The sequence below is a fragment of the Chlorocebus sabaeus genome, chromosome 16 (genome assembly GCF_047675955.1).
Source record: "Chlorocebus sabaeus isolate Y175 chromosome 16, mChlSab1.0.hap1, whole genome shotgun sequence".
Classification (NCBI taxonomy): Eukaryota; Metazoa; Chordata; class Mammalia; order Primates; family Cercopithecidae; genus Chlorocebus; species Chlorocebus sabaeus.
In genome coordinates this window covers 69,758,874-69,786,797 of record NC_132919.1, presented here as the reverse complement: position 1 = coordinate 69,786,797, position 27,924 = coordinate 69,758,874, and the positions used below count along the sequence as shown (strand labels likewise).

General features: G+C 49.1%; 2 protein-coding genes across 6 annotated transcripts in view; one reads left to right on the top strand and one right to left on the bottom strand.

Moving 5' to 3' along the window:
• Nucleotides 1-21: 21 nt before the first annotated feature.
• CNP (2'',3''-cyclic nucleotide 3'' phosphodiesterase) lies at nt 22-8,653 on the top strand. Of its 2 annotated transcripts, none has more exons than XM_008012689.3 (4): nt 22-154; nt 1,219-1,891; nt 5,399-5,538; nt 6,957-8,653. In XM_008012689.3, exons 1-4 carry the CDS (start codon nt 152-154, stop codon nt 7,404-7,406), a joined length of 1,266 nt encoding a protein of 421 aa, XP_008010880.1. In that variant the 5' UTR covers nt 22-151; the 3' UTR covers nt 7,407-8,653. The 2 variants fall into 2 exon arrangements, with proteins under 2 accessions (XP_008010880.1, XP_008010881.1); XM_008012690.3 differs by lacking the exon at nt 22-154 and adding an exon at nt 241-579.
• Nucleotides 7,488-27,924, bottom strand: part of DNAJC7 (DnaJ heat shock protein family (Hsp40) member C7) — a 45,042-nt gene continuing 24,605 nt past the window's right edge. For all 4 annotated transcript variants that reach the window (XM_008012684.3, XM_073005308.1, XM_008012686.3 and 1 more), the window contains 9 exons: nt 23,065-23,183; nt 22,196-22,349; nt 21,529-21,693; nt 20,611-20,702; nt 16,440-16,513; nt 15,265-15,411; nt 14,865-15,017; nt 10,684-10,746; nt 7,488-10,222 (listed from right to left, as the gene is read on the bottom strand). In XM_008012684.3, coding sequence (XP_008010875.1) covers nt 10,185-10,222; nt 10,684-10,746; nt 14,865-15,017; nt 15,265-15,411; nt 16,440-16,513; nt 20,611-20,702; nt 21,529-21,693; nt 22,196-22,349; nt 23,065-23,183 — 1,005 coding nt within the window. In that variant the 3' untranslated portion in view covers nt 7,488-10,184. The remainder of the gene's footprint in view (nt 10,223-10,683; nt 10,747-14,864; nt 15,018-15,264; nt 15,412-16,439; nt 16,514-20,610; nt 20,703-21,528; nt 21,694-22,195; nt 22,350-23,064; nt 23,184-27,924) is intronic.

Below are 27,924 nucleotides of genomic sequence, written 5' to 3'. Positions count from 1 at the left end.
GCCCGCCCGGGTGCCCGCTCCGCCCCCGGGCTATGTAAAGCGGCCGGGCTCGGGTCGTGCCACCGCTGGACTCCAGTGTCCCTCCGCGCAGGCGGGCGGCCCCGGAGCGCTGGTGCCGACAGAGGCGGCGACGGCGGCGCCCCTCCTCATCATGGTGAGAGGCCGGGCGGGGCCGGGCACTGGGTAGCACCAGGGCAGGAAACGAGTGTCGGGGCCCCTCGGCAGGAAGCGTCTTGCAAACGAGGACCCGGGGCTCCGGGCTCGATTTCCAGTTGTCTTGGTACTCAGGGCAGCCCTGAGGTCTGGAAGAAGCTGGGCGGGGGGTTCGGAGTGCCGGAGAGGCCGCTGGAGAGGGAAACGGTAGCGTTCCTCAGTAGGGGACTCGGGACCGTCCCATCACGCGGAACCGCTGCCACGCGCCCGGGTGCGCGCGGGAGGCGGAGCCAGTTCAGAGGAGGGGACCCTTTACGGTAAAAGCTGCCGTCCGTTGTGGCTTCTAGAAGATAGGAAAACAAGTGGCTCCGAGAGGCGGTTCAGACACACAGCACAGCGGCGGGCAGAGCTGGATCCTGATTGCAGGTGCCCTCTGCTGCCTTGTCCTGGACAGGCACAAAGACCACGACTTTGTGGGGGCCGGGAGAGGGTAGAGGAGGAGGTGGCAGGCTCGGTGAAAGAGGGCCTTTGTCCAGTGCTCTCCAGCCCTGCCCCCCACCAGCCCTTCTGTGGGACCATTGTCCCCGCATGCCAGACAAGAGAGTATTATCTGTTGCGGCCATTGTTGGGGGAAGGGAGGCAGTCTTGGGGTAACCCTTCTCCACTCCCCACCCTTCTCTGTGCACTCAGCCGTGGCAGCTGTGGCTTGGCCCAGACACAGAGACCCCCACCTCCAAAGAGGACGTCCTTAGTAGGTGCCAAGCATATAAGAGTGAGGCCAGTCCCAGAACCGCAGGCTCCTGGCACACCCTGCATGCCTCCAGCACGTTTTCCTTTCCGAGGTGGCAGCAATGGGGAAAGCGCACGCTTAGGAGAGCTTCAGACAAGCTTCCCTCTTCCTCCTCCACGACCAGAAGCGGAAAGGTGCTCCCGGACCGAAAGGGACAGAAGGTCCAGCACTGCCCTGCTTGGGAAGGCACCCACACCCAGTCTAGGGACTAGGGGTAAGGCCGGCGGGGAGCCCGCGAATGACCTGGGCTGACATCTCTTCCCCTCCTTACACAGAACAGAGGCTTCTCCCGAAAAAGCCACACATTCCTGCCCAAGATCTTCTTCCGCAAGATGTCATCCTCAGGGGCCAAGGACAAGCCTGAGCTGCAGTTTCCCTTCCTTCAGGATGAGGACACGGTGGCCACGCTGCAAGAGTGCAAGACGCTCTTTATCTTGCGCGGCCTGCCAGGAAGCGGCAAGTCCACGCTGGCACGGGCCATCGTGGACAAGTACCGTGATGGCACCAAGATGGTGTCGGCCGACGCTTACAAGATCACCCCCGGCGCTCGAGGAGCCTTCTCCGAGGAGTACAAGCGGCTCGATGAGGACCTGGCTGCCTACTGCCGCCGCCGGGATATCAGAATTCTTGTGCTAGATGACACCAACCACGAGCGGGAACGGCTGGAGCAGCTCTTTGAAATGGCCGACCAGTACCAGTACCAGGTGGTGCTGGTAGAGCCCAAGACGGCATGGCGGCTGGACTGTGCCCAGCTCAAGGAGAAGAACCAGTGGCAGCTGTCGGCTGATGACCTGAAGAAGCTGAAGCCTGGGCTGGAGAAGGACTTCCTGCCGCTCTACTTCGGCTGGTTCCTGTCCAAGAAGAGCTCCGAGATCCTCCGCAAAGCCGGCCAGGTCTTCCTGGAAGAGCTGGGGAACCACAAGGCCTTCAAGAAGGAGCTGCGACAATGTAGGTGGCAGGGTGGGGCCTTATTCATAAGCCTACCTTGCTGGGCACAGGGCGCTGTGGGCATAGGACCATAGGGTGGGGCACGAAGCAGCAGGAGGCAGAGAAGGGCTCACCTCAGAGCGGGCAGGGGCCAGCAGTGTGTCCCAGTGGTAGCCTTGGGGAGTTGGCAGCACATTGGGAACACGGGGGCTTCCCAGAGCTGCTTTCCTCCTACTACACCTTTCCTTCTAGCCCTCTTCTCTCTGACACTCTTCTCCCAGGTTGAATGTAGACCACCGACCCGTCTTGGAGGTCGGAAAAACTGTAGTAACAGGAAATATGTCCTCTTCTAATGTAATCTTAGAGGGGGAATCAAGCCCAGTGTTTTCCAACTCATTTTTAGCAGCAGAATAATGTTCCAAAATAATAATAATGACATGAAATTGTAAGCTGCAAAAAAATTAAAATTAGGACTATTGTGGCTTCACTGGGGATGGTTCTCAGGCCTCGGGCTACTTGATTTACTCATGGGTTTGTGGCATCTTACAGCTCCAGAGGACACACACTTAGGCCAAAACCTGTTTTCAGATGGAAAAACACGGGCCCAGGAGGGATGTGGGGTTTACGGGCTTGAACCCTGGACTCTGGCTACTCTAGCCGTGTTCTCTCTTGGCATGGGCTTTTTGCTCCAATGATAAGTTTGGGATAAAGAGGGGTCCTGGTGGCTCTCCTGCAGTGACCTGTTGGAGAAATGTCACCCACTAATCCATCTATATGCCTTTAGGCCATTTCTGGTTGCCCCCAATTGTATTTATTTATTTATTTATTTTGACACAGAGTCTCCCTCTGTCACCCAGACTGGAGTGCAGTGGCACTATCTCAGCTCACTGCAACCTCTGCCTCCCAGGTTCAAGCAATCCTCCTGTTTCAGCCTCCCCAGTAGCTAGGACTACAGGTGTGTGCCACCACATCCAGCTAATTTTTTTTTTTTTTTTTTGAGACGGAGTCTTGCTCTGCCGCCCAGGCTGGAGTGCAGTGGCCGGATCTCCGCTCACTGCAAGCTCCGCCTCCTGGGTTCACGCCATTCTCCTGCCTCAGCCTCCCGAGTAGCTGGGACTACAGGCGCCCACCACCTCGCCCGGCTAGTTTTTTTTTTTTTTTTTTTTTTTTGTATTTTTTAGTAGAGACGGGGTTTCACTGTGTTAGCCAGGATGGTCTCGATCTCGTGACCTCGTGATCCGCCCATCTCGGCCTCCCAAAGTGCTGGGATTACAGGCTTGAGCCACCGCGCCCGGCCTCACATCCAGCTAATTTTTATATTTTTAGTAGAGATGGGGTTTCACAGTGTTGGCCAGGCTGGTCTCGAACTCCTGACCTCAGGTGATCTGCTTGCCTCAGCCTCCCAAAGTGCTGGGATTACAGGTGTGAGCCACTGCGCCCAGCCGCCCCCAAGTTTACATGATCTTCATACCTGAAATAGCCCCACTCTGGTTTGTTGACACTGTGTATATTGCACAGAAGCAGGGAATTTGTGCCAGTATGGGTTCTCAGAGAACTTTTTTCTCCTCAGCTCCTAAACTTGAACTCTGCAGTGAACTGTGGTGCTTGCACTGACATTGGCCAGGAGCAAGCCCTGTACCTGTGAGCTGGTGGCTCTGCCCTGGAGTGACTACTGCTCAAAGTTGCTTTTAATATTTATTTATTTATGAGACGGAGTCTCTCTCTGTCGCCCAGGCTGGAGTGCAGTGGCATGATCTTGGCTCACTGCAACCTCTGCCTCCTGGGTTCAAGCAGTTCTCTGCCTCAGCCTCCTAAGTAGCTGGCAATACAGGCACCAGCCACCATGCCTGGCTAATTTTTATTTTTATTTTTTTGTATTTTTAGTAGAGACAGGTTTTCTACTATCTCTTGACCAGGCTGGTTTTGAACTCCTGACCTTGTGTTCCACCCCGCTTGGCCTTGCAAAGTGCTGGGATTACAAGTGTGAGCCACCACGCCCAGCCTGTTTTTATTTTTTAATTTATTTTGAGACAGTCTCATTCGGCTGCCCAGGCTGGAGTGCAGTGGGGCAATTCAGCTTACTGCAACCTCCATCTCCCGGGTTCAAGCAGTTCTTCTGCCTCAGCCACCCAAGTACCTAGGATTACAGGTACCCGCCACCATGCCTCGCTAATTTATAAATTTTTAGTAGAGACAGGGTTTCACCATGTTGGCCAGGCTGGTCTCAAACGCCTGACCTCAAGTGATCCACCCACCTCGGCCTCCCAAGTTGCCGGGATTACAGGCACTAGCCACCATGTCCAGCCTATTTTATTTGTGAAGGAAAACTGGAATCTTTTTCTGCCCAGGGTTACAGCAGGAGAAATGTAATAGACCAGCCAGGCTGCCCTCAGGAGAGGCCTTCCTCCCCTCTAGAGAGGGCAAAACATCCTCACGGGGACTCAATTCAGAATGTAACAGGAAAAAGCGAGTGACTCCAAAGACAGCCACAGGTGTGGAGTCTGGAAATGAAAATCACAGATAATCCACTCCCCTTTGTGTCTTCCAGCCCCATAATGTCACCCCATTATAGCCCAAGACCCTTCCTGTACCAGGAGGGCCCCCATAGGCTCTCATCCCCCAAACCGGCCTGCAAGGTGTGTATTAAACTGATGGTGACATTGTGACTGTCCAGATGGGCCCCTGAGTGAAATGGGTCACTACTGATAGTTCCCTGGTGGTCCTGGGAACACCGGGGTGTATGGTCACCCTAACGGTTATGCTGGATTGATAGATAGGGTTGGTCACTTGCCCCAGGCCGATGGCTGGTACGCAGCAGGGCTGAGATGTTCACTGTGTTCTGGCTGTTTCCACTGTACCACGTTGTTCCCAGCCCTGTTTTCTTTCTACCCCACTTCCCATGACTTGCTTCCCCTTTGAGATGTGGTGCTAGTAAATCTTAGATTCCCTTGGCCTGTACTGCCTGCCTCTGTTACAAATGCCTTAGAGTTTGGGGAAGAGATGGAAAGATCTATACAACCTAAAGACAGAGAATTTTAACTTTTTTTTTTTTTTTTTGAGACGGAGTCTTGCTGTCACCCAGGCTGGAGTGCAGTGGCACAATCTCGGCTCGCTGCATCCTCTGCCTCCTGGGTTCAAGCAGTTCTCTACCTCAGCCTCCCGAGTAGCTGGGATTACAGGCACCCACCACCACACCCGGCTAATTTCTTTGTATTTTTAGTAGACAGGGTTTCACCATCTTGGCCAGGCTGGTCTTGAACTCCTGACCTCGTGATCCGCCCACCTCGGCCTCCCAAAGTGCTGGGATTACAGGTGTGAGCCACCGCACCCGGCCTGAGAATTTTAACTTTTTATTGCTCTAAAGTTGCCATTAGTTTGACCACCTAACGAATGAATGAACTGTAGTGGGTTGCTGGAGAGGTGATGCTTAGCGTCCGAGTGTTTTGCGCTGGGCCTCTGTGGTCCTGGTGGCGGGTGATGGTATGCCCCTGCTCCCCTGCCCTCACTGCACTCTTTTTCTCCTGGCAGTTGTCCCTGGGGATGAGCCCAGGGAGAAGATGGACTTGGTCACCTACTTTGGAAAGAGACCCCCAGGCGTGCTGCACTGCACAACCAAGTTTTGTGACTACGGGAAGGCTCCCGGGGCGGAGGAGTATGCTCAACAAGATGTGAGTCTTCCCCAGGGACACATGGGGGAGGTGGGAGGTTGAGGGAGAAGGGGCTGCGGCATCTTCTGGAGATGGGTACCGGCCAGGCAGGGACCAAAACCAGACGGCAGCTCAAGAAAAACGGCACCTCCTCCTCCTAGCTCCCCTGTCCCCAGGCATAGTTGCATAGACCTCAGCCGCAGGTTCTAAGGAGCCTGCCCTGGCAGTATCGCCAGCCTGTGCATTCGCCTGCCCCCAAGCACCTCCGCCTTCTGCAGATTCATGGAGAATGCTGGTCCACAGTGGGCTCCTGCTCTGGCCTCTCTGAGCCTGTTTTACCTTCCAAAGACTAGGAGTCCCTCACCACCAGGGAGTCTGGTGCACTGAGGTCCCCATGTCTGAGGTCTGGCCTGTCCCCAGAGTGAGGGAGTTTCATACGATAGTGAAGCTTATTGGCTAATGGGTATGAGACCTTTCTGCACCACACAGCTGGCACCTTACACCCACACCGCCACTGACAGTGATCCCTGAATGCCAGGCATGTCGCCCAGATCCACACAGTCTCCAGCCTCCAAGTGTTCACCCCAAGTCCACTCTCCCACTTCTCTGCCGAGGTTATGAGCACAGCCGTTTGTCTGTTCACTGGAGTGTCCTCCCAAATGGAAGCTCCCTGAGGGCATTTTTAGGTTTCGTTGACCCCTGTGGTTCCAACACCCTAGCATAGTCGAATGAATATGTAACAGCTGAGCTGCCATCCCTAACCATGCCTTCATTTAGCATTTATTAAGTACCCATTTCATGCCAGACACTGTTGGGACAAGGGATCGTGAGCAAAAATAGAAAAGCTTTTATGCTGAGATGGGATGGGCTTTCTCAAAGAATCAGATAGAAGCAGACTTATCAGATGGGAACCAAAGTGTAAGAGCAGGTTTCCATCAAGGGCAAGTCTGACCTCACCCTGCCCTCCAGGGCGCTGCCTGGGTCCCAGGGGAAGCTGAGCAGTGCCAACAGTGGCAGCTGCTGTGTGCACGGACACCCTTGTGGGCTCTTCACCTAGTCACTCCCATAACCACATTAACTCTGAAGTAGGCTCTGGTTCTCCCTGTTTTATGGGTGACGAAGCCAAGGCACCGAGAGGTCAGCCAGCCTGCTGAGGCCGGAAGCAAGTGTGCAAGGAGATGGGCTCCCTCAGGAAGTCCGGCTCTCCCCATGTGGCCCTGTCTGAGTGCCTTCGAGTTTCTCACTTGAGCCTGGAGTGCCCGGGGAAGGTGCGTGCCGCAGGTGTTAGTGGATGCTGGGCCTATACCCAACCCCTGCTCAGCTGTGCTCACTTCTGTTAGACTTTCCCTTCTCTCCTCCAGGAGGGACCCTCCCTGGGTCAGCTGTTCCTCAAGAGCCCACCATCTCTAGCTTGGGCCCCTCTTTCTCACTCTCCCCAGGTGGTAAAGAAATCTTACTCCAAGGCCTTCACACTGACCATCTCTGCCCTCTTTGTGACACCCAAGACGACTGGGGCCCGGGTGGAGTTGAGTGAGCAGCAGCTGCAGTTGTGGCCGAGTGATGTGGACAAGCTGTCACCCACTGACAACCTGCCGCGGGGGAGCCGCGCCCACATCACCCTCGGCTGCGCAGCTGACGTAGAGGCCGTGCAGACGGGCCTTGACCTCTTAGAGATTCTGCGGCAGGAGAAGGGGGGCAGCCGAGGCGAGGAGGTGGGCGAGCTAAGCCGGGGCAAGCTCTATTCCTTGGGCAATGGGCGCTGGATGCTGAACCTGGCCAAGAACATGGAGGTCAGGGCCATCTTCACGGGGTACTACGGAAAAGGCAAACCCGTGTCCACGCAAGGCAGCCGGAAGGGGGGCGCCTTGCCGTCCTGCACCATCATATGAGTGTTCTCACCACCACGTATGCCCCTAGAAGGGAAGTGGGGGAGAGGGAAACGTGCCCTCTGCTTGATCCTTGTTTTGTGATTTTTTTTTTTTTTTTTTTTTTACTCAAAGTTAACTTACCTATAACTTTTTAAAAACTTGTAAAATAACTGACCCTCCCTTCCTGTCCGCCCTCTTCCCCTCTAATGCTCACACTCCCAACACAAGGTGGGCGGGGAGGCACCATTCAGGAACCTGGACCAAAGCTAACGAGGCTGGACCAAGCCAGGAATGGGGCCACAGCCAGAACCCCGAGCCCTGCTTCCAGGTTCTAGTTAGCTCAGCCCCAGCCCAGCCGCTCTGCCCAGAGCTGGGCGAGTGGGGAGACACCTCAGAACCCCGCAAAACCCACTGACCAGAGCCAAAAGGCAGTGGGGCTGAGGGTAGTTTTCCATGGTCACAGAGAACTAGTGGTGGCTTTGAGAAAGGGAGGACCTCTGGGCTTTGATTCCATCTCCTTGTCTTTTTTCTTTGTTTTTAGAGACAGGGTCCTGCTGTCTCCCAAGCTGGAGTGCAGTGGTGCGATCATGGCTCACTGCAGCCTCAAACTCCTGGGCTCAAGCCATCCTCCTGAGTGATCCCATTTCTTAATCAGCATAGCCCCAAGAAGGCTGGGGCTATTTACCAGGGTAGAAAAAGGAGCTTACCTCCCACCTTTGGTCCTAAGTCCCTGCCCCTCCCCTGCACACCATAACTAGGTAACAGTTTGATAACTAGGGAAGAAAGCAGAACAGTTAAGCAGCCGCCACATCCCCGCTGGCTGGGGGCCTCACTCCAGGAAGGGGCTGGACTGGCCGTCCTTTCCAGTGGCGTGACTCCGCTGTGTAGATGGGGAGATCGAGGCCAGAGGCAGCACCCTGGTGAGGAAGCTCCAGTCCTGCTCTCTACCCAGCCCATTTTGCCTCCATGGTGCCTCTGGAGGCCTCTGGGCCTCCTCTAACGGGGGCTGGTGGGCACCAAGAGCCAATGGAGTAGACCCCTGGCTGGTAAGGGCCAAGTCCCACCGGTTGCTTCTGGGAAGGGGTTTCTAACACTGGTCTATGTGCTGTGGTTCCTGGGGTGCCCTCCACTGCCCTCTGTTCAGTAACAGGGCCTTGCTAATCAGGTTGTCACTCAACAAAAGTACTTTGGATTTAAGTTGCTATCCTGGCTTTGCCCAACCTCAGCAACTTGTAAGACTGATAATGAAATAAATCATGTTAATCCTAGCTGTGTGCAGTCTCTCTTACCCTTCTGTGCCCAGCTCAGTCTTCCCTAGGGCTGGGTGTATTAGGACTGGCTTTGTCCCACAGCTTGGGGCCATCGGTCCTGTCTCCCCTCTGCTGGCCGGGCACAGCTGTGGTGAGGTTGGGCAGCTGAACAGTGTTGGCTTTCATGAGGAGGCAGAAAGCAGAGGCTGGCCTCAGACTCATACAGAAGGTGGGGGTTGGCTGGGTATGAGGGACATGGAGCACAAAAGCCTCTCATCCCCCATTAACCAGGGCACCAGGCCCACAGGTGTCCCCAGCCCACTGGATCAGAAAGATCTCAGTAAGACCTGAAGCTCCTGGTATGGGTTTCTCCCAGTTCTCTAGGGAAGGCCACCTGTAGGTCACTGCAACTTCAAGCACCAGGGAAGACCTAACATTTGATTCCCTTCCAGGCCACAAGAGGCCTAGTCAGCCACAAGGGAAACTTCCCAGGCCTGACTCAGGCATCATTTCACCATGGCTAAGGCACCAGCCGGGGAAGACTTGAAAGAAAGGGGCAGGAGCTCAGATGAAGAGAAATCCTAAGTTACCTTTCTAGGTCAAGGCCTGTCCCTGGCCATCTCTGAGCTTCAGCTAGAGCTTCAAGTCTCTGTCTAGGGCTCCTGGGAAGGCTACTCACACTGAACACCATGCTTGACAGGACAGCATGGTGCATGCCGCTGCATCCGTGAGCAGCGTGTCTCCTGCATGCAGAAAGGGAGCAGAGAAGGCCGGGGCTTTTGCTAAAAATAGTGAGTGGCCAGACCAGAGCTCTGGAGCCACCCGTCCCACTTCAAACAGGTCTGGGGGTCAAGAGGCAGGGTTTTATCTCTGTCTACCATCTCCCTCGAACCCACACTGCAACAGGAACTGAGCGAGCCTTTGTAAGTAAACTGCCCTGTCTAGGTCAGTACCCACCTGAGCTTTGGACGCACACAGCTTCTAGTGATTTCTGGGGCCCCACTGTAAGGTGAGCATGCTTTCTGAACCTGCTTCTCCGTGACTGATGTCAGGCTGGGCCCAGCAGCACAGCCAGGGTCTGCCTAGCACTCACATGCGGGACAGGTCTGGGAGAGGCAGAGTGCCCCACCTGCCACTAGGCTCGGTGCTCACAGCCTACCTGTGGCAGCTTGCCGCACCCCAAGTCCAGGTCGGGCTCGGCTCTGGCTCACAGACTATGGAGACAAAGCAGATGCCAGAGCAAAGGGCCAGAAAGGGTCAAAACATTTTATTCTCTTCTTTTTTTTTTCTTTTTTAATAAAGTTAAACAGTAAAACAAAAATTCACAAGCTGCCTCCCTGTCCACCCCCGCCTCCCTCCCCTGCCCGCGGTCTTCGGCATTGGTTCCCTTTGCTCCACCCCACTCACAGAGACACAGGGCATCCAACTGAGAAAACGAAACTGCTCTAAGTACATGGAGACGTGATGAAGGGAGGAGGTGAACTGTTTCCACATTCAAGATTAAACTGAGTGAGTCTGCATTTTCTGGGTTCTGGGTGGTTGCCCTTCATTAGCCAAATTGAAAAAAGAAACTCCCTGGACCAGATGCTGAAAGAGAAAAGAAGGGCTTGGTCGTTGGCTCTGGATTTTCTAGGGAAGATCACTTTGCTCTGATTATGGAAAAGTTTTCAAGGGCTGCTTCAAACTCAAACGCAGACAGAAACTCTATGGGTATCAAACAGCTCAGGCTGTTTTGGGGTGCAAGAAGGAGCAGGTGACCGGATTATACATGGGCAGCTTCTAAACACCTTTGCTCTTGCAGAGAAGCCTCGGTAGTAGGCAGTCAGAGATGCCCCCTGCCCCTGCAGAGATGCAGTGGCTAAAGGTCCCAAGGCAAGGGGTACCTTCCTGTCTTCATCCTTAGCAACAGCCGAGTGGATAGATGCCATGCTAGATGAGAATTCAGCCGCCCCCTCTCATGGCCCCTCTGACTCCCGAAGAGCTGCCTAAGTGGCAGTGAGTGTGTTGGCCTGTGATCTGGGAACTCCCAGAACAGCAGGCCTACCTACCTTCAAAGCTGAAGCCTCCAGGACCGCCGAAGAAAGCCTTGAAGATATTGTTTGGATCAAAATCTGTAGAGCAAGGCAAGTAACATGGAAGGGAAGAAAAGGTGAAAAATTAGAAATGTTTGAAGAGAACTGATGACACTGAGAACAGATCTCCAAAGCTTTCCTGGAGAGTCTCACTCCCTCCTTTCCCAACACTTCAGACTGCAGGTGAGCCAACCTGCCCCACCCCGTGCAAAACATGCTACCTGATCCCACTCCTAGGACATGTTCCCTTCTCCTTCCAAGTGCTGCCCCAAAGGAAAGCTTTCTCCACTTCAGCTTGCTTCGCTGGGCTGTTTTCTTAACAAATGGAATGCCATTTGCACTTACACAAGACTTTCCCCATACTCTGTCTCCCTATAATGCTGGAGCGGCTACTAAAAAGGATAAAATGTGTCACTTAAATGTTACCAAAAATAAATATAAGAACAAGATCTAGGATTTACTGTATTTGATTCCATGTCTTTTACTCTGTAGACTCTAGGCTAGAAAAAAAGCTGTGGTTTATTAGCTGGGCGTGGTGGCTCACACTTATAATCCCAGCGCTTTGGGAGTCTGAGGTGGGAGGATTGCTTGAGCCCAGGAGTTCGAGGCTGCGGTAAGCTATGATCACAACACTGCACCCCAGCCTGGGTGACAGAGCGAGACCTTGTTTCAATAACAACAACAACAAACCAACAAAAACACCTACTAGGTGCAAGGTACTGGGTACTTTGCATACATTACATTAGTTAATCCCAGTAATGATTTGTCAGGGTAAGTATCATTCCCAACTAATACTCAACAAAACATGTGTAGGTAGTTCAAGTAACTGGCCCATGATCACATGGCAGCGAAAGCAGCAGAACTGGAAAATCCAACTCCTGCCTGCCTGACTGTGCACTTTTGTGAGGCCACAGCATGTCTGATGGCCCCATCCCCGACTGACTTCCCAAGCTACAGAGAAGGACTGATCCCCACCAGGTGATCCCACAGCCACCTTGTGCCCAGAGTGAGTTTCTCTGCTTGCATCTGCGTATCTTCCTGGGCCTCCCCTGCTTAGTGAATGACCCCAAGAGTCAGCTATGTCTGTCACGCTCCCCAACACATCTGAATAGCAACCAACTCCTGCTGAGTCTACCACTAACTCCCGACTGTGCCCTCCAGTCCTTTCCTATCTTTTGTCTTCCTTCCATCTCCATCCTCCTTACTCCCTCCAACCACCACCTCCTCACCTCTATCACAAATATATTTCCAGAGCCAAAATCTGGTCCACAGTGCCCCTACTTAAAACTCTTCACAGCCTGGCGTGGTGGCTCACACCTGTAATCCCAACACTCTGGAAGTCCAAGGCGGGCGGATCACGAAGTCAGGAGATCGAGATCATCCTGGCTAACAAAGTGAAACCCTGTCTCTACTAAAACCCAAAAAATTAGCCAGGCGTGGTGGCGGGCGCCTATAGTCCCAGCTACTCAGGAGGCTGAAGCAGGAGAATGGCGTGAACCTGGGAAGCAGAGCTTGCAGTGAGCCGAGATTGTGCCACAGCACTCCAGCCCGTGCAACAGAGCAAGACTCTGTCTCAAAACAAAACAAAAACTCTTCACTAGCTTTTGACTGCTTATAGCTCTTCTTAACTGCTCAGAGGAACATGTTTATTATGGTGAACCTAGGTTTATTAAACACAAATCCCCCCACACTGAACTGGAGAGGACTCAGTATTATCTATATAGTACCATCATTCTTATTTTAAATTCTGGCTGGGTGCGGTGGCTCACACCTGTCATCCCAACACTTTGGGAGGCCAAGGTGGGCAGATCACATGAGGTCAGGAGTTTGAGACCAGCCTGGCCAATGTGGTGAAACCCCGTCTCTACTAAAAATATAAAAATTAGCCAGGTGTGGTGGCAGGTGCCTGTAATCCCAGCTACTCAGGAGGCTGAGGTAGGAGAATTTCTTGAACCCGGGAGGTGGAGATTGCTGTGAGCTGAGACTGCACCACTGCACTCCAGCCTGGACAACAAAGTGAGACCCTGTCTCAAAAACATAAAAAAAATAAACAAATATAAATAAATAAATAAATTGCAATAGAAGGCCAGGCACAGTGGCTCACGCCTGTAATCCCAGCACTTTGGGAGGCCAAGGCCAGCAGATCACTTGTGGTCAGGAGTTCAAGACCAGCCTGGCCAACATGGTGAAACCCCGTCTCTACTAAAAATACAAAAATTAGCTAGGCATGGGGGTGGGTGTCTGTAATCCCATCTACTCAGGAGGCTGAGGCAGGAGAACTGCTTGAACCCGGGAGGCAAAGGTTGCAGTGAGCCGAGATTTTCTTAGTGGAAGAGATGGTAGGTCTGTGCACCGTTCACAGGTCAGGGCCTCTCTTTTTTGAGACGAGTCTTGCTCTGTTGCCAGGCTGGAGTGCAATGGCGCAATCTCGGCTCACTGCAGCCTCCGCCTCCCGGGTTCAAGCGATTCTCCTGCCTCAGCCTCCCAAGTAGCTAGGACTACAGGCGTGTGACACCATGCCCAGCTAATTTTTTTATTTTTAGTACAGATGGGGTTTCACCATGTTGGGCAGGTTGGTCTCGATCTCTTGACCTTGTGATCTGCCTGCCTTGTTCTTCCAAAGTGCTGGGATTACAGGCGTGAGCCACCATGCCTGGCAAATTTTTGGGCAGACAACTTATAGTAAAGACTGCCTGACTGAATTAATTAATTAATTTTTGAGATGGAGTCTCACTCTGTAGCCCAAGCTGGAGTACAGTGGCGCAATCTCGGCTCACTGCAACCTCTGCCTCCTGGGCTCAAGAGATTTTTGTGCCTCAGTTTCCTGAGTAGCTTGGACCATAGGCATGCGCCACCATGCTCAGCTAATTTTTTTGTATTTTAGAAGAGAGTACAATTTTTTTGGTATTTTATATGTTGCCCAGGGTGGTCTCGAACTCCTGAGCTCAGGTGATCCACCCACCTTGGCCTCCCAAAATGCTGGGATTACAGGCGTGAGCCACCATGCCCGGCTCACAGGTCAGGGCTTCTTATCTCTGACAGCCAACAGTGAGCAACAATATTGACAATAGCTGTGCTTTATATCATGCTAAGTCTTTTGGGAAATTAGAATCTGGGAGTGTTTATAGGAATGTATGACACACATAAATGTCAGCATACACTTTGCAGTGGGTAAAGAAGAACTTCCAGATAATAGGAAAATGCCCATATTCCTTACCACATACAGCCCTCATGGCCGCTGAGCTCTGATCCAGCTATTTGCTGGCCTTCCACCACCACTTGCCTCTAGCACCCTATCCCTTTATTTTCCTAGACCGAACCCCCTGCAGATCCCCAAAGGGACCATGCTTTGCTTTTTTGGGGGGGGGATGGAGTCTTGCTGTTGCCCATGCTGGAATGCAATGGCGCTATCTTGGCTCACTGCAACCTCCACCTCCCAGATTCAAGTAGCTGGGATTACAGGCATGCGCCACCACACCTGGCTAATTTTTCTTTTTTCTTTCTTTCTTATTTTTTTAAACTGAGACAAAATCTTGCTCTGTCGCTTAGGCTGGAGCACAGTGGCACGATCTCAGCTCACTGCAACCCCTGCCTCCAGGGTTCAAGTGATTCTCATGCCTCGGCTTCCCGAGTAGCTGGGATTAAAGGCACCTGCCACCACACGTGGCTAATTTTTGTGTTTTAGTAGAGACGAAGTTTTCACCATGTTGGCCAGGCTGGTCTCAAACTCCTGACCTCTGGTGATCCACCTGCTTTGGCCTCCCAAAGTGGTAGGATTACAGGCATGAGCCACCACACCCGGCCTAATTTTTGTATTTTTAGTAGAGACAGGGTTTCACCATGTTGGTCAGGCTGGTCTTGAACTCCTGATCTCAAGTGATCTGCTCGCCTCGGCCTCCCAAAGTGCTGGGATTATAGGCATGAGCCATGGGGCCATGCTTTTCTGCACTTCCAAGCCTTCCCTAGTGCTCGCCTCCTCAGAGCTCACTGCACACTGTGAACCTACCACACTTGACTGCATTTGTTTGAATCCATGTCTATTACTGTTTGGACCACGGATCAGATTTGGCCCAGACTCTCCCTCTGGAGCATCTTTGGAAAAAATTCTAACATTCTACGGCTGTCAAATTCACCCCAGGCTGCCCCAGCCAACTCACCACCCATATTCATGCCCTCCTCATCTAGGTCCTGTCCACTGTCATAGCGAGTCTTTTTCTTGGGATCAGAGAGGATAGTAAAGGCCTCTCCAACTTCCTTGAACTTCTTCTCCTCCTCCTTCTGAACCTCAGCACTGGCTCCACTATGCCGATCTAAAGTGGGGAGTAAAATAACAACTCAGAGGAAATCAAAGTTTCAAGAAAACAAAATTTAAGAGAAAAACCACTTTATGTCTGATTTTAGAATTTGGCATTTCCCAAAATTTGGAGGGTACACAAGTCTGCAACACCTTATTCTCAGGTGAAGAACCTTTCCAAGGTGTCACCTCTGGACCAAGTCTGGCAGTTGGCCTGCCTTGCAGGTTCTTCCCACTGAGCCCACTGCCCCCACCTACTCTACCTGGATGGTGCATCAAGGCCCGTTTCCGATAAGCTTTCTTGATCTCGTCCTCAGAGGCATTCTTGTCCACTCCCAGAATCTTGTAGTAATCTTTCCTCTTACTCTTCTTCAGTTCCAGCTGTGCATTTTTTAGGAGCTGTTTGTGTTCTAGAGGAAGACATCTGGCATCAGTGGACAAACCTGACTCTGGTGTTTCCCTCACCAGGTCTCAGCCCAGCTGCCTGGGAGTTACAGGCCTTGTTAACCATGCCAGGGACTTTTACAGTGCTTTCTTCTGGAGATTAGAAAAAAAAAATCTATTCGGCCAGGCACAGTGGCTCATGCGTGTAATCCCAGCACTCTGGGAGGCCGAGATGGGCAGATCACCCGAAGTCAGGAGTTTGAGACTAGCCTGTCCAACATGGTGAAACCCCATCCCTACTAAAAATACAAAAAATTTGCCGGGCGTGGTGCCATGTGCCTGTAATCCCAGTTATTCGGGAGGCTGAGGCAGAAGAATTGTTTGAACCTGGGAGGCAAAGGTTGTAGTAGTTAGCTATGATCACGCCATTGCACTCCAGCCTGGGTGACAGAGTCGGACTCTGTCTTAAAAAAAAAAGAAAAAAGAAAATCTACCTAGACTTAGGTTCCTCACTTTAGCCTCACCACACAAAAAAGGAAATGAAAACGACAGGGAGGATCTGGAACCAGAAAATAGGTGCCTCGTGCCCCAACCCAGGATCTCTGTTCACTATTTTTTTCTTTTTGTTTTTGAGATGAAGTCTCGCTCTATCGCCCAGGCTGGAGTACAGTCAAGCAATCTTAGCTCACTGCAACCTCCGCCTCCCGGGTTCAAAGAATTCTTGTGCCCCAGCCTCCTGAGTGGCTGGGATTACAGGCGTATACCACCATACCCGCTAATTTTTGTATTTTTAGTAGAGACGGGGTTTCACCATGTTGGCCAGGCTGGTCTCAAACTCCTGATCTCAGGTGATCCGCCCGCCTCAGCCTCCCAAAGTGCTGGGATTACAGGCGTGAGCCACCACGCCTAGCCTTTGTTCACTTCTTTCTGGCTGGTGATCAAATAAGTTCTAGGTACATCCCCTTATACCTGAATCAAACTACCTTGTGTACAGATTTATGGCCTACAAAGAATTCCACACAGTTCCCTGAAAAACAAATGCTTTTAAACTTACCTTTTGTTTTCTCCGTCTGATACACTTTTTCATAGTCTCGTACTGCTTCTTCATACTGTTCTGTGTCCATGTAACTGAGAAGGAAATACAAGGCAATATAGCACTCAGACATAAACAGCAATGGTTCTCAGGATCACTCTAAGGCAAGAGGCATGGCTCAAGCAAGAGACACACACTTTTGGTAAGATGCTTCTGAAATAGGAGCCCTTAATCTAGCAGTGAGAGAAAATTAGCTATCAAGTCTTCGAGGAAATAGAGGCTGCATGGCACTTGCACCCACCAGCAAAGTGTTCAGCTTTGAGCAGAAAGTAATCAAGTGGAAAAAGTTCCTTCTGACACAGAGCCACCTAAAAGGTACTGGACTGCCTTAGAAAAGGCAATGTGAAGGGATCTACTTGATCACTTTGGGTTGAAACACACAAGAGAAAAATTATCAAGTGAATAAATGGGTATGAAAGAGCTTTGAAACCTATAGTGCCATAAACATGCAGGACTAGCTACAATCCAGAGTAGAAGTGGGATTAGTGAGTCACTAAAAGGATCAAGTTCAACGTGGTGGCTGCTGGCAAATCCCTCCACTAAGACCAATCAATGAGAGACGCAGGTGAACGAGACAGAAAAGGGAATTCTAAACACAGGTTAGCTTTTATTTCGGTAGCACAAAACAAAGGAGAGGCCCTTGGCCCAAGATTGGAGGAATCAAGCTTGATAGGATGGTTGCCAGATCTTTTTTGTTGTTGTTGTTGTTGAGACGGAGTCTCGCTCTGTCACTCAGCCTGGAGTGCAGTGGTGCGATCTCGGCTCACTGCAAGCTCCGCCTCCCAGGTTCATGCCATTCTCCTGCCTCAGCCTCCCGAAAGCTGGGACTACAGGCATCCACCACCATGCCTGGCTAATTTTTTGTATTTTTTTTAGTAGACCTTGTGATCTGCCTGCCTCGGCCTCCCAGAGTGTTGGGATTATAGATGTGAGCCACCGTGCCTGGCCAACTGCCAGATCTTTTAAGTGTCTCTTCCACAGAAGCAAGTGGCATTTTCCATGCCCAGATAAAATCACTGGCACTAAGGCTGGCCTACCAATTAAAGGCTGTGGTAGGAGTTCCAGAGACAGCCACTGTCAGCTGGGGAAGGGGAAGTGATCATGCAGTACAGCTAGCTGCTGAACAACAGAGATTCAGTTTCTTACACTGCTACCACTCAAGCCCAGTTTCTTTCTCTCTCTCTCTTTTTTTTTGAGACGGAGTCTTGCTCTGTTACCCAGGCTGGAGTGCAATGGCACAATCTCCACTCACTGCAACCTCCACCTCCAGGGTTCAAGTGATTATCCTGCCTCAGCCTCCTGAGTAGCTGGGATTTCAGGCGTGTGCCACCATGCCCAGCTAATTTTTGGTATTTTTAGTAGAGATGGGGTTTCACCATGTTGGCCAGGCTGGTCTCGAACTCTAGACCTCGTGATCTGCCTGCCTTGGCCTCCCAAAGTGCTGGGATTACAGGCGTGAGCCACCGCGCCCGGCACAAGCCCATTTTCACAAATATCACAGATCCCCACCAGCTTGGAGGCCAGGGCAGGAGAGTGCTACCAATGTGGCTGGCAAAAGAGAGGCCCAATATCTTTGGCATATTTGATTTTCTGGTACCATTTTGATTTATGACTTTAAAAAAACCAATGGCCTGCAAACACAGGACATAAATATTACATTAGGAGTTCAGAATCAATTTACAGAATAAAATGTAATATAATTTGAAGTAAGAGAAAATTGATACTTTGATACTGCACTCCAGACTGGGTGACAGAGCTGGATCCTGAATTAAAAAAAAAAAAAGGAAAACTGATAGCTGATAGCCCTGGGTATAGAATGAGGTGACAAATGATTAACCCTGATGAACTTTCTTTAGGTCTATATGTAATGTATTAAACAAACTATACTAATTTGCATTTTTACTTCATGCTTTTTAAAATTCAGGGATATCCTCAACATTTTAATTTTGTTTTAAAGTTGAAGTAGAAAAGTAAATAGGGCTTTAGGGAGGAAGGGTGAACTCTAGTTCATGATGGCATGTGTAGCAAAGATGTGCGGGTGGCATCTCCCCAACTTTAGGGGTAAGTTGAGGCACACTGCAGCAGTGGTCAGGCCAGAGGTAAGAGTTTGGCCCGAGCTAATCTCCAGTACTTCTTGTCAATTCCACCTGCTTCAGGAGACTGTTGCCAAATACTCAGCCAGCTGAACGGGGCGTGCTGTCTCCCCTGTAGTGATCTCAGAGGCAGAGCCACTCCAAGAAGGGCAGTTCTGTTTCTACCACAAAGATAAGAAGTTGTCTGATCAAAGCAATTCCTTATTTTTGTTTCTTGTACATAAACAAAGAAGAAAATAATCCTCCATCCAATTATCCTTCAAGAAATCAAGAATTTTCTATGGTGTTGGCTGGGAGCTTGCTTTAAAAAAAAAAAAAAAAAAAAGGGCCCAGCATGGTGGCTCATGCCTGCCTGTAATTCCAGAATTTTGGGAGGCCAAGACAGGCAGATCACTTGCAATCATGAGTTTGAGAACAGCCTGGCCAACACGATGAAACACCATCTCCACCAAAAATACCAAAATTAGCTGGGTGTGGTGGCATGTGCCGGTAATCCCAGCTACTTCGGAGGCTGAAGCAGGAAACTCGCTTGAACTCAGGAGGTGGAGGTTGCAGTGAGCCAAGATGATGCCACTGCACTCCAGCCTGAGCGACATAGTGAGACTCCATCCCAAAAAGACAAAACAAAATGATTTTTCTCTTCTCTTTCCATCCCCTGGCATTCCATATACAGAGCATTCCATTAAGTCGATACAGTATCAAGTATCTAACCACCCCCTTCCCACTGGACATGTAGGTGATTCTCCTCGTGCCTTTTTTTTTTTCTTTTTGCTATTATAGATAAAATTGCAGTAAACACCTTCATGTATATAGCATTTTGCATCTGTTAAAGTCAATCTTTGGCTGAATCAAAGGGTGCTCTTTTTGTCTTCCAAAGCTTCTGCTTCTGTGTGCCAGTGGTTTGCAAAGATTGGAATGACTGACAGTCGGTCTCAGAAGTTATAATTCCATGTATGTTTCTGTTGGACAGACTTAGTCATCGACTTAGAAATTCACTTAAAAAAAAAAAAGCATCACACACAGCAGCAGTTTTCCTATTTTAATTGAGATAATTTTGAGAAAACTAAGTGGGAGGTAGTCCATGAGATATTCTGTACCACTGATGAGCCAAGGAAGCTTAAACTACTGGCTCATCAGGCATCAATGACAGCATCTGTTCTTTGGATGTGACATTTTATAATAAGGAGTGGAGCAGGTGCTGGAGGATTAGTATACAACAAATACGTCTTCTTTAAGAACTTTAAAGATGGGAAGTTCTTCTCCACCTAGAGAATCATCTGAAATCAGAAGAGGTGGATTTCTCAGAAAGGTTTCTCCTAGCCCTGTTCCTATCTGGAGAAAATCAGCTGGCGGGTCTAAGAGTAAGAGGAGCAACTATGCCAGGGAGCACCCTGACTCTGGGGCAAATCTGAGCATTACAGGTAGGCACATCCTGGCTTATAATCACCCTGTCAGACACAGAGTGCCCTCCACTCAAAACATTCAAGCAGAGAGTAGCCATCCAGGGTATTTCAAAAGGAAGTTCCTTTATCCTGGGAGGCTGAGGCGGATTACATCTCTTCCAACTCTAAGACTGTCTTCCCTCACCCAGAATAAACAGGATGAAATACAACTCTCAACTGTCTCTAAGAGTTACTTTCTCTTCCAAGCACCATACATTCATTCAACAAAACATTTACTCAGTGAGCACCTATGTGTCAAGCACTGTGCCAAGTTAGAGCATAAGTGTACAACACAAAATAAAATCTCCAAAGGAAATGGATTTAAACTTTAACAAAAGGCATTTGGGTCAGGCATCAGAGGAAACTTACTGACCGTGAGGGGCGTTAGACACAGGCATGGGAGACTGAGGGAGCTTGTGCAATCTCCTCCGCTGGAGGTCTATAAAGATAGTCTAGGGCTGGAACAATCCCACCTAGAGGCAGGGGGAAGGACCAAATGACCTCACAACATCTCTGGGTCTGCTTCGTCATCCACAAGGCAATTCCCCTGAGGCCAGTGGCAACTCCCTCTTCCCCCCACCCACCAGAGGCACTTACCACTGAGCTCTTCTCAAGTAGGCTTTTATGTAAGTGTCATCAAGCTTCACTGCATTTGTGCAGTCTTCTATTGCATCATCTAGTTTCCTAAGCTTCAGGAGAGAGAGAGCAATCATACTTCACATCTTTGGTGACTGAGGGAGCTCAGAAGCTGTGAGCATGGCTTCAAAACTCTAAGAGGATCAGTCATGCTGGCCCCCTAAATGTCATATTAAGTTCTAGTTCTTTGACACCAGGGCTATGGACAGCAACTTCAAAACTGATTTCTCTTGTATATGATACAAGACAGGCACATTTGTCTTCAAAGATAAACTACCTTTACCACACCATGTTAGTGCCCAATGAAAACATGGACATAGCAGGCTGCTTCCTGCCCTCCTTTGTTCCAGAGGCCACCTAGAGGGATCAGAAATCACTCTGATTTTTAACTGCTAGAATTCTGCAAGGGCAAGGAGTCTACTTTTTGTTTCTCATGTTGTGGAGGGCCACAAAAGCACTCAGGCCATTTTCAACCATGCATGGTGACCATCAGTTACACTGGAGAAAAACAACAAGCTTGCCTCATACTCTTCCTCCAAATCACTCCTAAAAAATAAATGATCACTTGCATAAGCAAAACAACAACAAAAAAGCAACAGTAGCTGCTTAAGATTATCCCACAGCCCCTAGCCATTCTCTTACTGGAGGAAAGGGACCTTAAAGAACAGGTGAGAATATCCTTGCAAATTGTCCAACTGCCCTCAAATTCCATGGAGATGACAAAAGCTTGCCTCTTGGAAGGGAGTTCCCAACAAGCTATTAACCATAACAACTTTTCCTCTTTCATCTTGCTCACCTTCATTGGGCAGATTTCCCAAGACCCTTTGATGTCCCTTAAAAATATATCTATAGGCCCCAAGATCTAGATCAAGAGCTTACCTTGGAATTAACCGTACCCCGATTACAGTAGAGTTTAGCATTTGTTTTTATATTGTTGGGGTCTATCCCCAGGGCTTCTGTGTACAGTTCATATGCTAGTTTGTAATTTCCTTCCTTAAATGCTTTATTCCCATCTTCTTTCTTTGCTTTGAGTGCTTTGGCATTCTACAGAAAAAAGCACGGGGAAGATCGGTTCATATCCACAAAGCCTCAGACCACTGCACAGAGAAGCCAGACTCTGTTTTCAAGTTCTTGGCTTATGGTAGTTTAGCATCACAGAGCCCCGCCAACCCCCAATCTGGGCTATCTGTTGCTCATTTGAGCTTTCTACAGACTGGACAGGAGAAACCAAGAGTTACCAAAAAGACCTATGTTACTGGGTCTGCCTCCACTTCCCAGGGCAAGTATTACTATCTATCTTCACTGAGGGGAAAAACAAAACAAAACCTTCTTAGATATTAAAGGCATCCGACCCTATATGATCAAATTTACCTTTAGGTAGATAAAAGTAGTCCTAAAACCATTTCTAATAAAGACCAAGCATGCTTGCAAAGCAGGAGGAAAGGCTATGACATTCCCTGTGACTCTAAAACCTTCCCCTCTAGCCATCTTAAAGGTCCCAAAAGGAAGCTTTCTTTCCCAGTTAGGTCTGGTGACTAGAACTTACTCTGCAGGCAATGCAGGCTTTCTCATGGTCAGGAGCCATCCTGAGAGCCTGTACGAAAAACTGAACTGCCTTCTCAATACAATCTTCATAATAAAGGCAAAGACCTCGTACATACAGAGCATCTGCATTGGTGGAATCCATTCGTAGAATATCACTGCAATAGTCAGAAAAGGGCACATTGAGCTGTGCTTTAGAATGTCCCCACCATTACTACCATTTGTGGCCAGTTTTTTCCTTGACCATGTGTCTAGCATTCAGAATATCCAAAGGTAGACAGATTCCCAAGAACTGTTCCCAAACTTTCCCCAAATAAACCACCTATAATTATCTTTAACACACATCTTGTGTCTTACAATCCTCATTAAACTAGAACAGGGTTTGGCAAACTACAGCCCACAGGGCCAAATCCTTTCTGCCACTGGTTTTTGTAAATAAAACTCTATTGAAACAGCCACATCTATTGGTTCATCTATTATCTAGGGCAGCCTTTGCATTGCAATGGCAGAGTTGAGTTAGTTGCAACAGAGACCCTGTGGCCTGCAAAGGCTAAAATCTGGCCCTTTGCAGAAAGTTTGCCAACCAGTGGAGTAGAAGGAAAAGGACTACCTTAAACAAACAAACAAAAACCACAAAAAACTCACGTAACACAATCTGTTCTTTCGTATATAGCTCAAGTACCTGCTATACTACTATACTCCTGTATACCTATGGGTTTTCAAAGCTGGTCTAATCTTTGACTTTAAGTCTTAAGAGGGTCTCATCAGCCCTAGCTGGCCTGCTCTGGGGACCATATCCTGTGGTGAAGCTGCCGGACACCATCAGACCAATGGTATCTGGCATTTTAATGCCCAACTGGCCTGACTGCATACCTAGCCACAGACTGTGCTTCTGGATAACGACCCAGCATTGCTAAACATTCTGCCTTGAGGATTTTGAAGCGATGGCAGGCAGGGGCAAATTCTAGGGCACGGTCCATGCAGAAAACAACCTGTGGGGAAGAAGAAAACAAATAAGGCTCTTCATCAGGGACTCCAGAAACATCTTCAGTTTAGTCACAGGAAACAGACTCAAAGCTCAAAGAAGTCTTTGGGTCCACTGTTAAGTAATATCAAAGCTTAAAAACATACCTAATTCATTAAATAAACGCACTGAAATGAGGAGAGCAAAAGATTCCAGAGGATAATGAGGATAGTGATCATTTACTGGGTGCCTTTGTATATGAACCCATTTAATCCTCACAACAACAATTTATGAAATAGGCAATATTATAACCTTTTTTTTTTTGGAGACAGAGTCTCGCTCTGTTGCCCAGGCTGGAGTGCAGTGGCACGATCTCGGCTCACTGCAAGCTCCGCTTCCCGGGTTCACACCATTCTCCTGCCTCAGCCTCCCGAGCAGCTGGGACTACAGGCGCCCGCCACCGTGCTGAGCTGATTTTTTTTTTGTATTTTTAGTAAAGACAGGGTTTCACCATGTTAACCAGGATGGTCTTCATCTCCTGACCTCGTGATCTGCCCTCCTCGGCCTCCCAAAGTGCTGGGATTACAGGCATGAGCCATCACACCCGGCCTTAAAATAGTTATTTTAAATGGCTCTAAATAGGCTATATCAGATTACTATTCCCAGCATGCCACTATACAAACCACAAGCCAAGTAGCTCTCACACACACAAAAAGGTGGGGATTAATTTACTCTTTCAGCCTCATAAAGCATCTTTTTACTAGTTTGTCCTCTGAGCTTTCAGTTTTGGTTTAGCTGCTATTTATTCCTGGGAGAGCCTTGCTGAATCACATTCACTCCAAGAATAAATGAACCAAAGGAGCAATGTGGAGTTAAAGGACACCTATTCCCTCTAAGAATCTGGCCATGGGGATCAAGAAGAGATAAACTCTGAAAACTTACAAGCAGAAAAATTCAAATTCCATCAACAGGAGACTGGTTAGATAATGTGGACATTCATATAATGGAATACTATGTAGTTCTAAAATAAAATAAAGAAGCTCTTCATGTACTAATATGGAAAGAGTTCCAAAACCTATTCAGTAATTTTTTTTTAAAGGTGCAGAACTGGCAAAAAGCATACATCTTTCATGCAAGGTAAAGGTAGAAAATCCAGGATCTTTATTTTATATATGTACAACAAAACTACAGAAGAAAATAGAAGACATAAGAACAGTGGTTAGCTTAGGGGAGTGAGAACTGGGCAAAGAGAGGACAAGTTTGAGGGGACACTAATCACTGAATATTTTTCATACTTTCTAACTTTTGTTTGTTTTTGTTTTTGAGATGGGGTCTTGCTCTGCTGTTCAGGCTGGACTATTAGTGGCGCAATCATGGCTCACTGCAGCCTAGACCTCCCAGGCTCCAGTGATTCTCCCGCCTCAGCCTCACGAGTAGTTTGGACTGCAGGCACACGTCACCACACTCAGCTAATTTTTAAAACTATCTGTAGAGACAGGGTCTCAATAAGTTGCCCAGGCTGGTCTCAAACTCCTGGCCTCAAGTGATCCTCCTGCCTTGGCCTCACAAAGTGCTGGGATTACAAGTATGAGCCACTGCACCTGGCAATACTTCCTAGTTTTTGAACCATGAATAGCACCGATTCTAAAACTGAAATTTAAAATATGAGCAAGTCAGTAAACACTACCAGCTTACCAGCTATTCAATGAGAAGACTTTCTGCAGTGTCACACAGCAGTGACAGGAATGCCTCTCCTTCAGTGGCACAGGTTACTGTCCTGAAAGTTTTTTTTTTTTTTTTTTTTTTTTTTTGAGACGGAGTTTCGTTCTTGTTGCCCAGGCTGCAGTGCAATGGCATGATCTCGGCTCACTGCAACCTCTGCCTCCCGGATTCAAGCAATTTCCCTGCCTTCGCCCCCAGAGTAGCTGGGATTATAGACATGCACCACCATGACTGGCTAATTTTTTGTATTTTTAGTAAAGATAGGATTTCTCCATGTTGGTCAGGCTGGTCTCGTACTCCCGACCTCAGGTGATCCGCCCGCCTTGGCCTCCCAAAGTGCTGGGATTACAGACATGAGCCACCACGCTCGACATGTCCTGAAAGTTCTAAGGACAATATGAAAACTTAAGCATTACACAGGTAGAGTTGTGCTAACTGTCCTGCCCCCCTCAGATGGAAAAGGAATGAGGGGGCAGGAAGAAGTCTGTCAAAATGTCAGCAGCCACACCCTGCTGCCTTCACAAGGACCCCGTTTTGTGCAGAGCTGGTCCTGCTCATCATGGGGCTCATCAGCGCCTCACTTCCCACCCCCACCTCCCCATGACTAGGGACAGCTGCAGGCAAAGAAGATCTTTTGTTTCTTCCAAGTTCATCTGTTTCCCCTGCCAGGATCATAATTCTTCATTTGTGACATCACCATGAGCTACAGTGGGGGGGCTGGGATGTCACAAACAGAGGATTCTGTCACAAACTCAGGATTCTGGCTCCAGAGTAGGCAAGAGAGAAAAGAAACCCAAAAGACTGCCTCTCAAGACAAAGCTTTTGCCTATGTAAACCTCAGAAAACGTGACAGCAGGCAGAACTGCTTTCTAAACACGCACACGCCAAACAAAACAAACTTACGAATTACACTACAAAGACAACTGTGGTTATTAAAACCAATGGACAGAAGAGGGATGCTAATAAGTTACTGCTGGGACTGTGCAGAAGCTAATCAGATATATACATTACCAAATAAAAGACCATCAGTGAATGTGAATTGATTCTTAATGTACCCGTTTATCAAACATTTACTGAGCACATGCTCCAAAAAGCACTGAGCAAATTCCCACATATGAAGTGACAACTCTGTTCTTTGGACAGTAGTCACAAACTTAAGTGATGCAGAAAATCTCTCCTGATCAGTGGTTATTAACCTTTTGGGGGTTATCTACCTCCCTTTTAGAAACTCAAGTGAAAACTGTATCCAAGCACCATCTAAAGAAGAAAGGAGTTATACAGACAAAGTATAATAACTTCGAGGTCTAGAAAGATACCTAGAACTTTTGGCCAGGCGCAGTGGCTAACGCCTGTAATCCCACCACTTTGGGAGGCCAAGGGGGGTGGATCACCTGAGGTTGGGAGTACGAGACCAGCCTGATCAACATAGAGAAACCCCATCTCTACTAAAAAAATACAAAATTAGCTGGGCATGGTGGTGCACGCCTGTAATCCCAGCTACTCGGGAGACTGAGGCAGGAGAATCGCTTGAACCTGGGAGGCAGAGGTTGCAGTGAGCCAAGATCGTGCCACTGCACTCCAGCCTGGGCAACAAAAGCGAAACTCCATCTAAAAAAAAAGAGAGAAAGAAAGGTATCTAGAACTTTTATACCTTTCTCACATTTCAGATGTCTACCCCTTTGACATGTAAATTTTCAAGAACTACTGCACAGTCCAACATCTAAAAACAGTCTAATGCCAAAAAGGAGGGGACGACAGGTTAAGCACACTATTCAAAAATGTAAAAGGGGCCTCTCCCATTTTTTTTTTTTTTTTTTTTTTTTTGTTGAGACAGAGTCTCGCTTTGTCGCCTAGACTGGAGTGCAGTGGCCGGATCTCAGCTCACTGCAAGCTCTGCCTCCCGGGTTCACGCCATTCTCCTGCCTCAGCCTCCTGAGTAGCTGGGACTACAGGTGCCTGCCACCTCGCCCGGCTAGGTTTTTTTTGTATTTTTTAGTAGAGACGGGGTTTCATCGTGTTAGCCAGGATGGTCTCGATCTCCTGACCTCGTGATCCGCCGGTCTCGGCCTCCCAAAGTGCTGGGATTACAGGCTTGAGCCACCGCGCCCGGCCATTCTTTTTTTTTTTTTTTTAAGAGACAAGGCTTCATTATGTTGCCCAGGCAGGAGTGCAGGGGTTTTTCCACAGGCTCAATCCCACTACTGATCAGTATGGGAGTTCTAATTTGCTTTGTTTCCAACCTGGGGCAGCTCACCCCTCTGTAAGCAACCTGGTGGTTCCCTGGTCCCAGGAGGTCACCATATTTATGCCAAACTTAGTGTAGACACCCAATCAGCATCTTGCACTATAGCCCAGAACTCCTGGCCTCAAGCAATCCTACTGCCTCAGCCTCCCAAGTAGCTGGGCTATAGGCATGGCATTGCCCAGCTCCTTATTTCTGATTTAAAAGCTGAAGTTAAAGCCAGCTCTTATTATTCAAATAAAAATGGATTATCCAGGGCCAGGTGTGGTAGTTCACACCTGTAATCCAGCACTGTGGGAGGCTGAGGCCAGAGATCAGTTGAGCTCAGGAGTTTGAGACTAGCCTGGCCAACATGGTAAAACTCTGTCTCCACTTAAACAAAAAAAAAAAACAAAAAAGGCCAGGTGCGGTGGCTCACGCCTGTAATCCCAGCACTCTGGGAGCTGAGGCGGGCAAATCAGGAGGTCAGGAGTTTGAGACCAGTCTGACTAACATGGTGAAACCCTGTCTCTACTAAAAATACAAAAATTAGCTGGGCGTGGTGGCGTGTGCCTATAATCCCAGCTACTCAGGAGGTTGAGGCAGGAGAATTGCTTGAACTTGGGATGTGGAGGTTGCAGTGAGCCGAGATTACGCCACTGCACTCCAGCCTGGGAGACAGAGCGAAACTCCATCTCAAAAAAAAAAAAAACTACAAAAATTAGCCAGGTGTGGTTGCATGCGCCTGTAATCCCAAGGTGGCTGAGACAGGAGAATCACTTGAATCGCTTGAACCCAGGAGGTGGAGATTTGCAGTTGGCCACTG

Coding starts and splice junctions, on each gene's coding strand:
- CNP (XM_008012689.3), top strand. Junction 1,892..5,398: donor CAAGAAGGAGCTGCGACAAT/GTAGGTGGCAGG, acceptor TTCTCCTGGCAG/TTGTCCCTGGGGATGAGCCC. Junction 5,539..6,956: donor AGGAGTATGCTCAACAAGAT/GTGAGTCTTCCC, acceptor CACTCTCCCCAG/GTGGTAAAGAAATCTTACTC.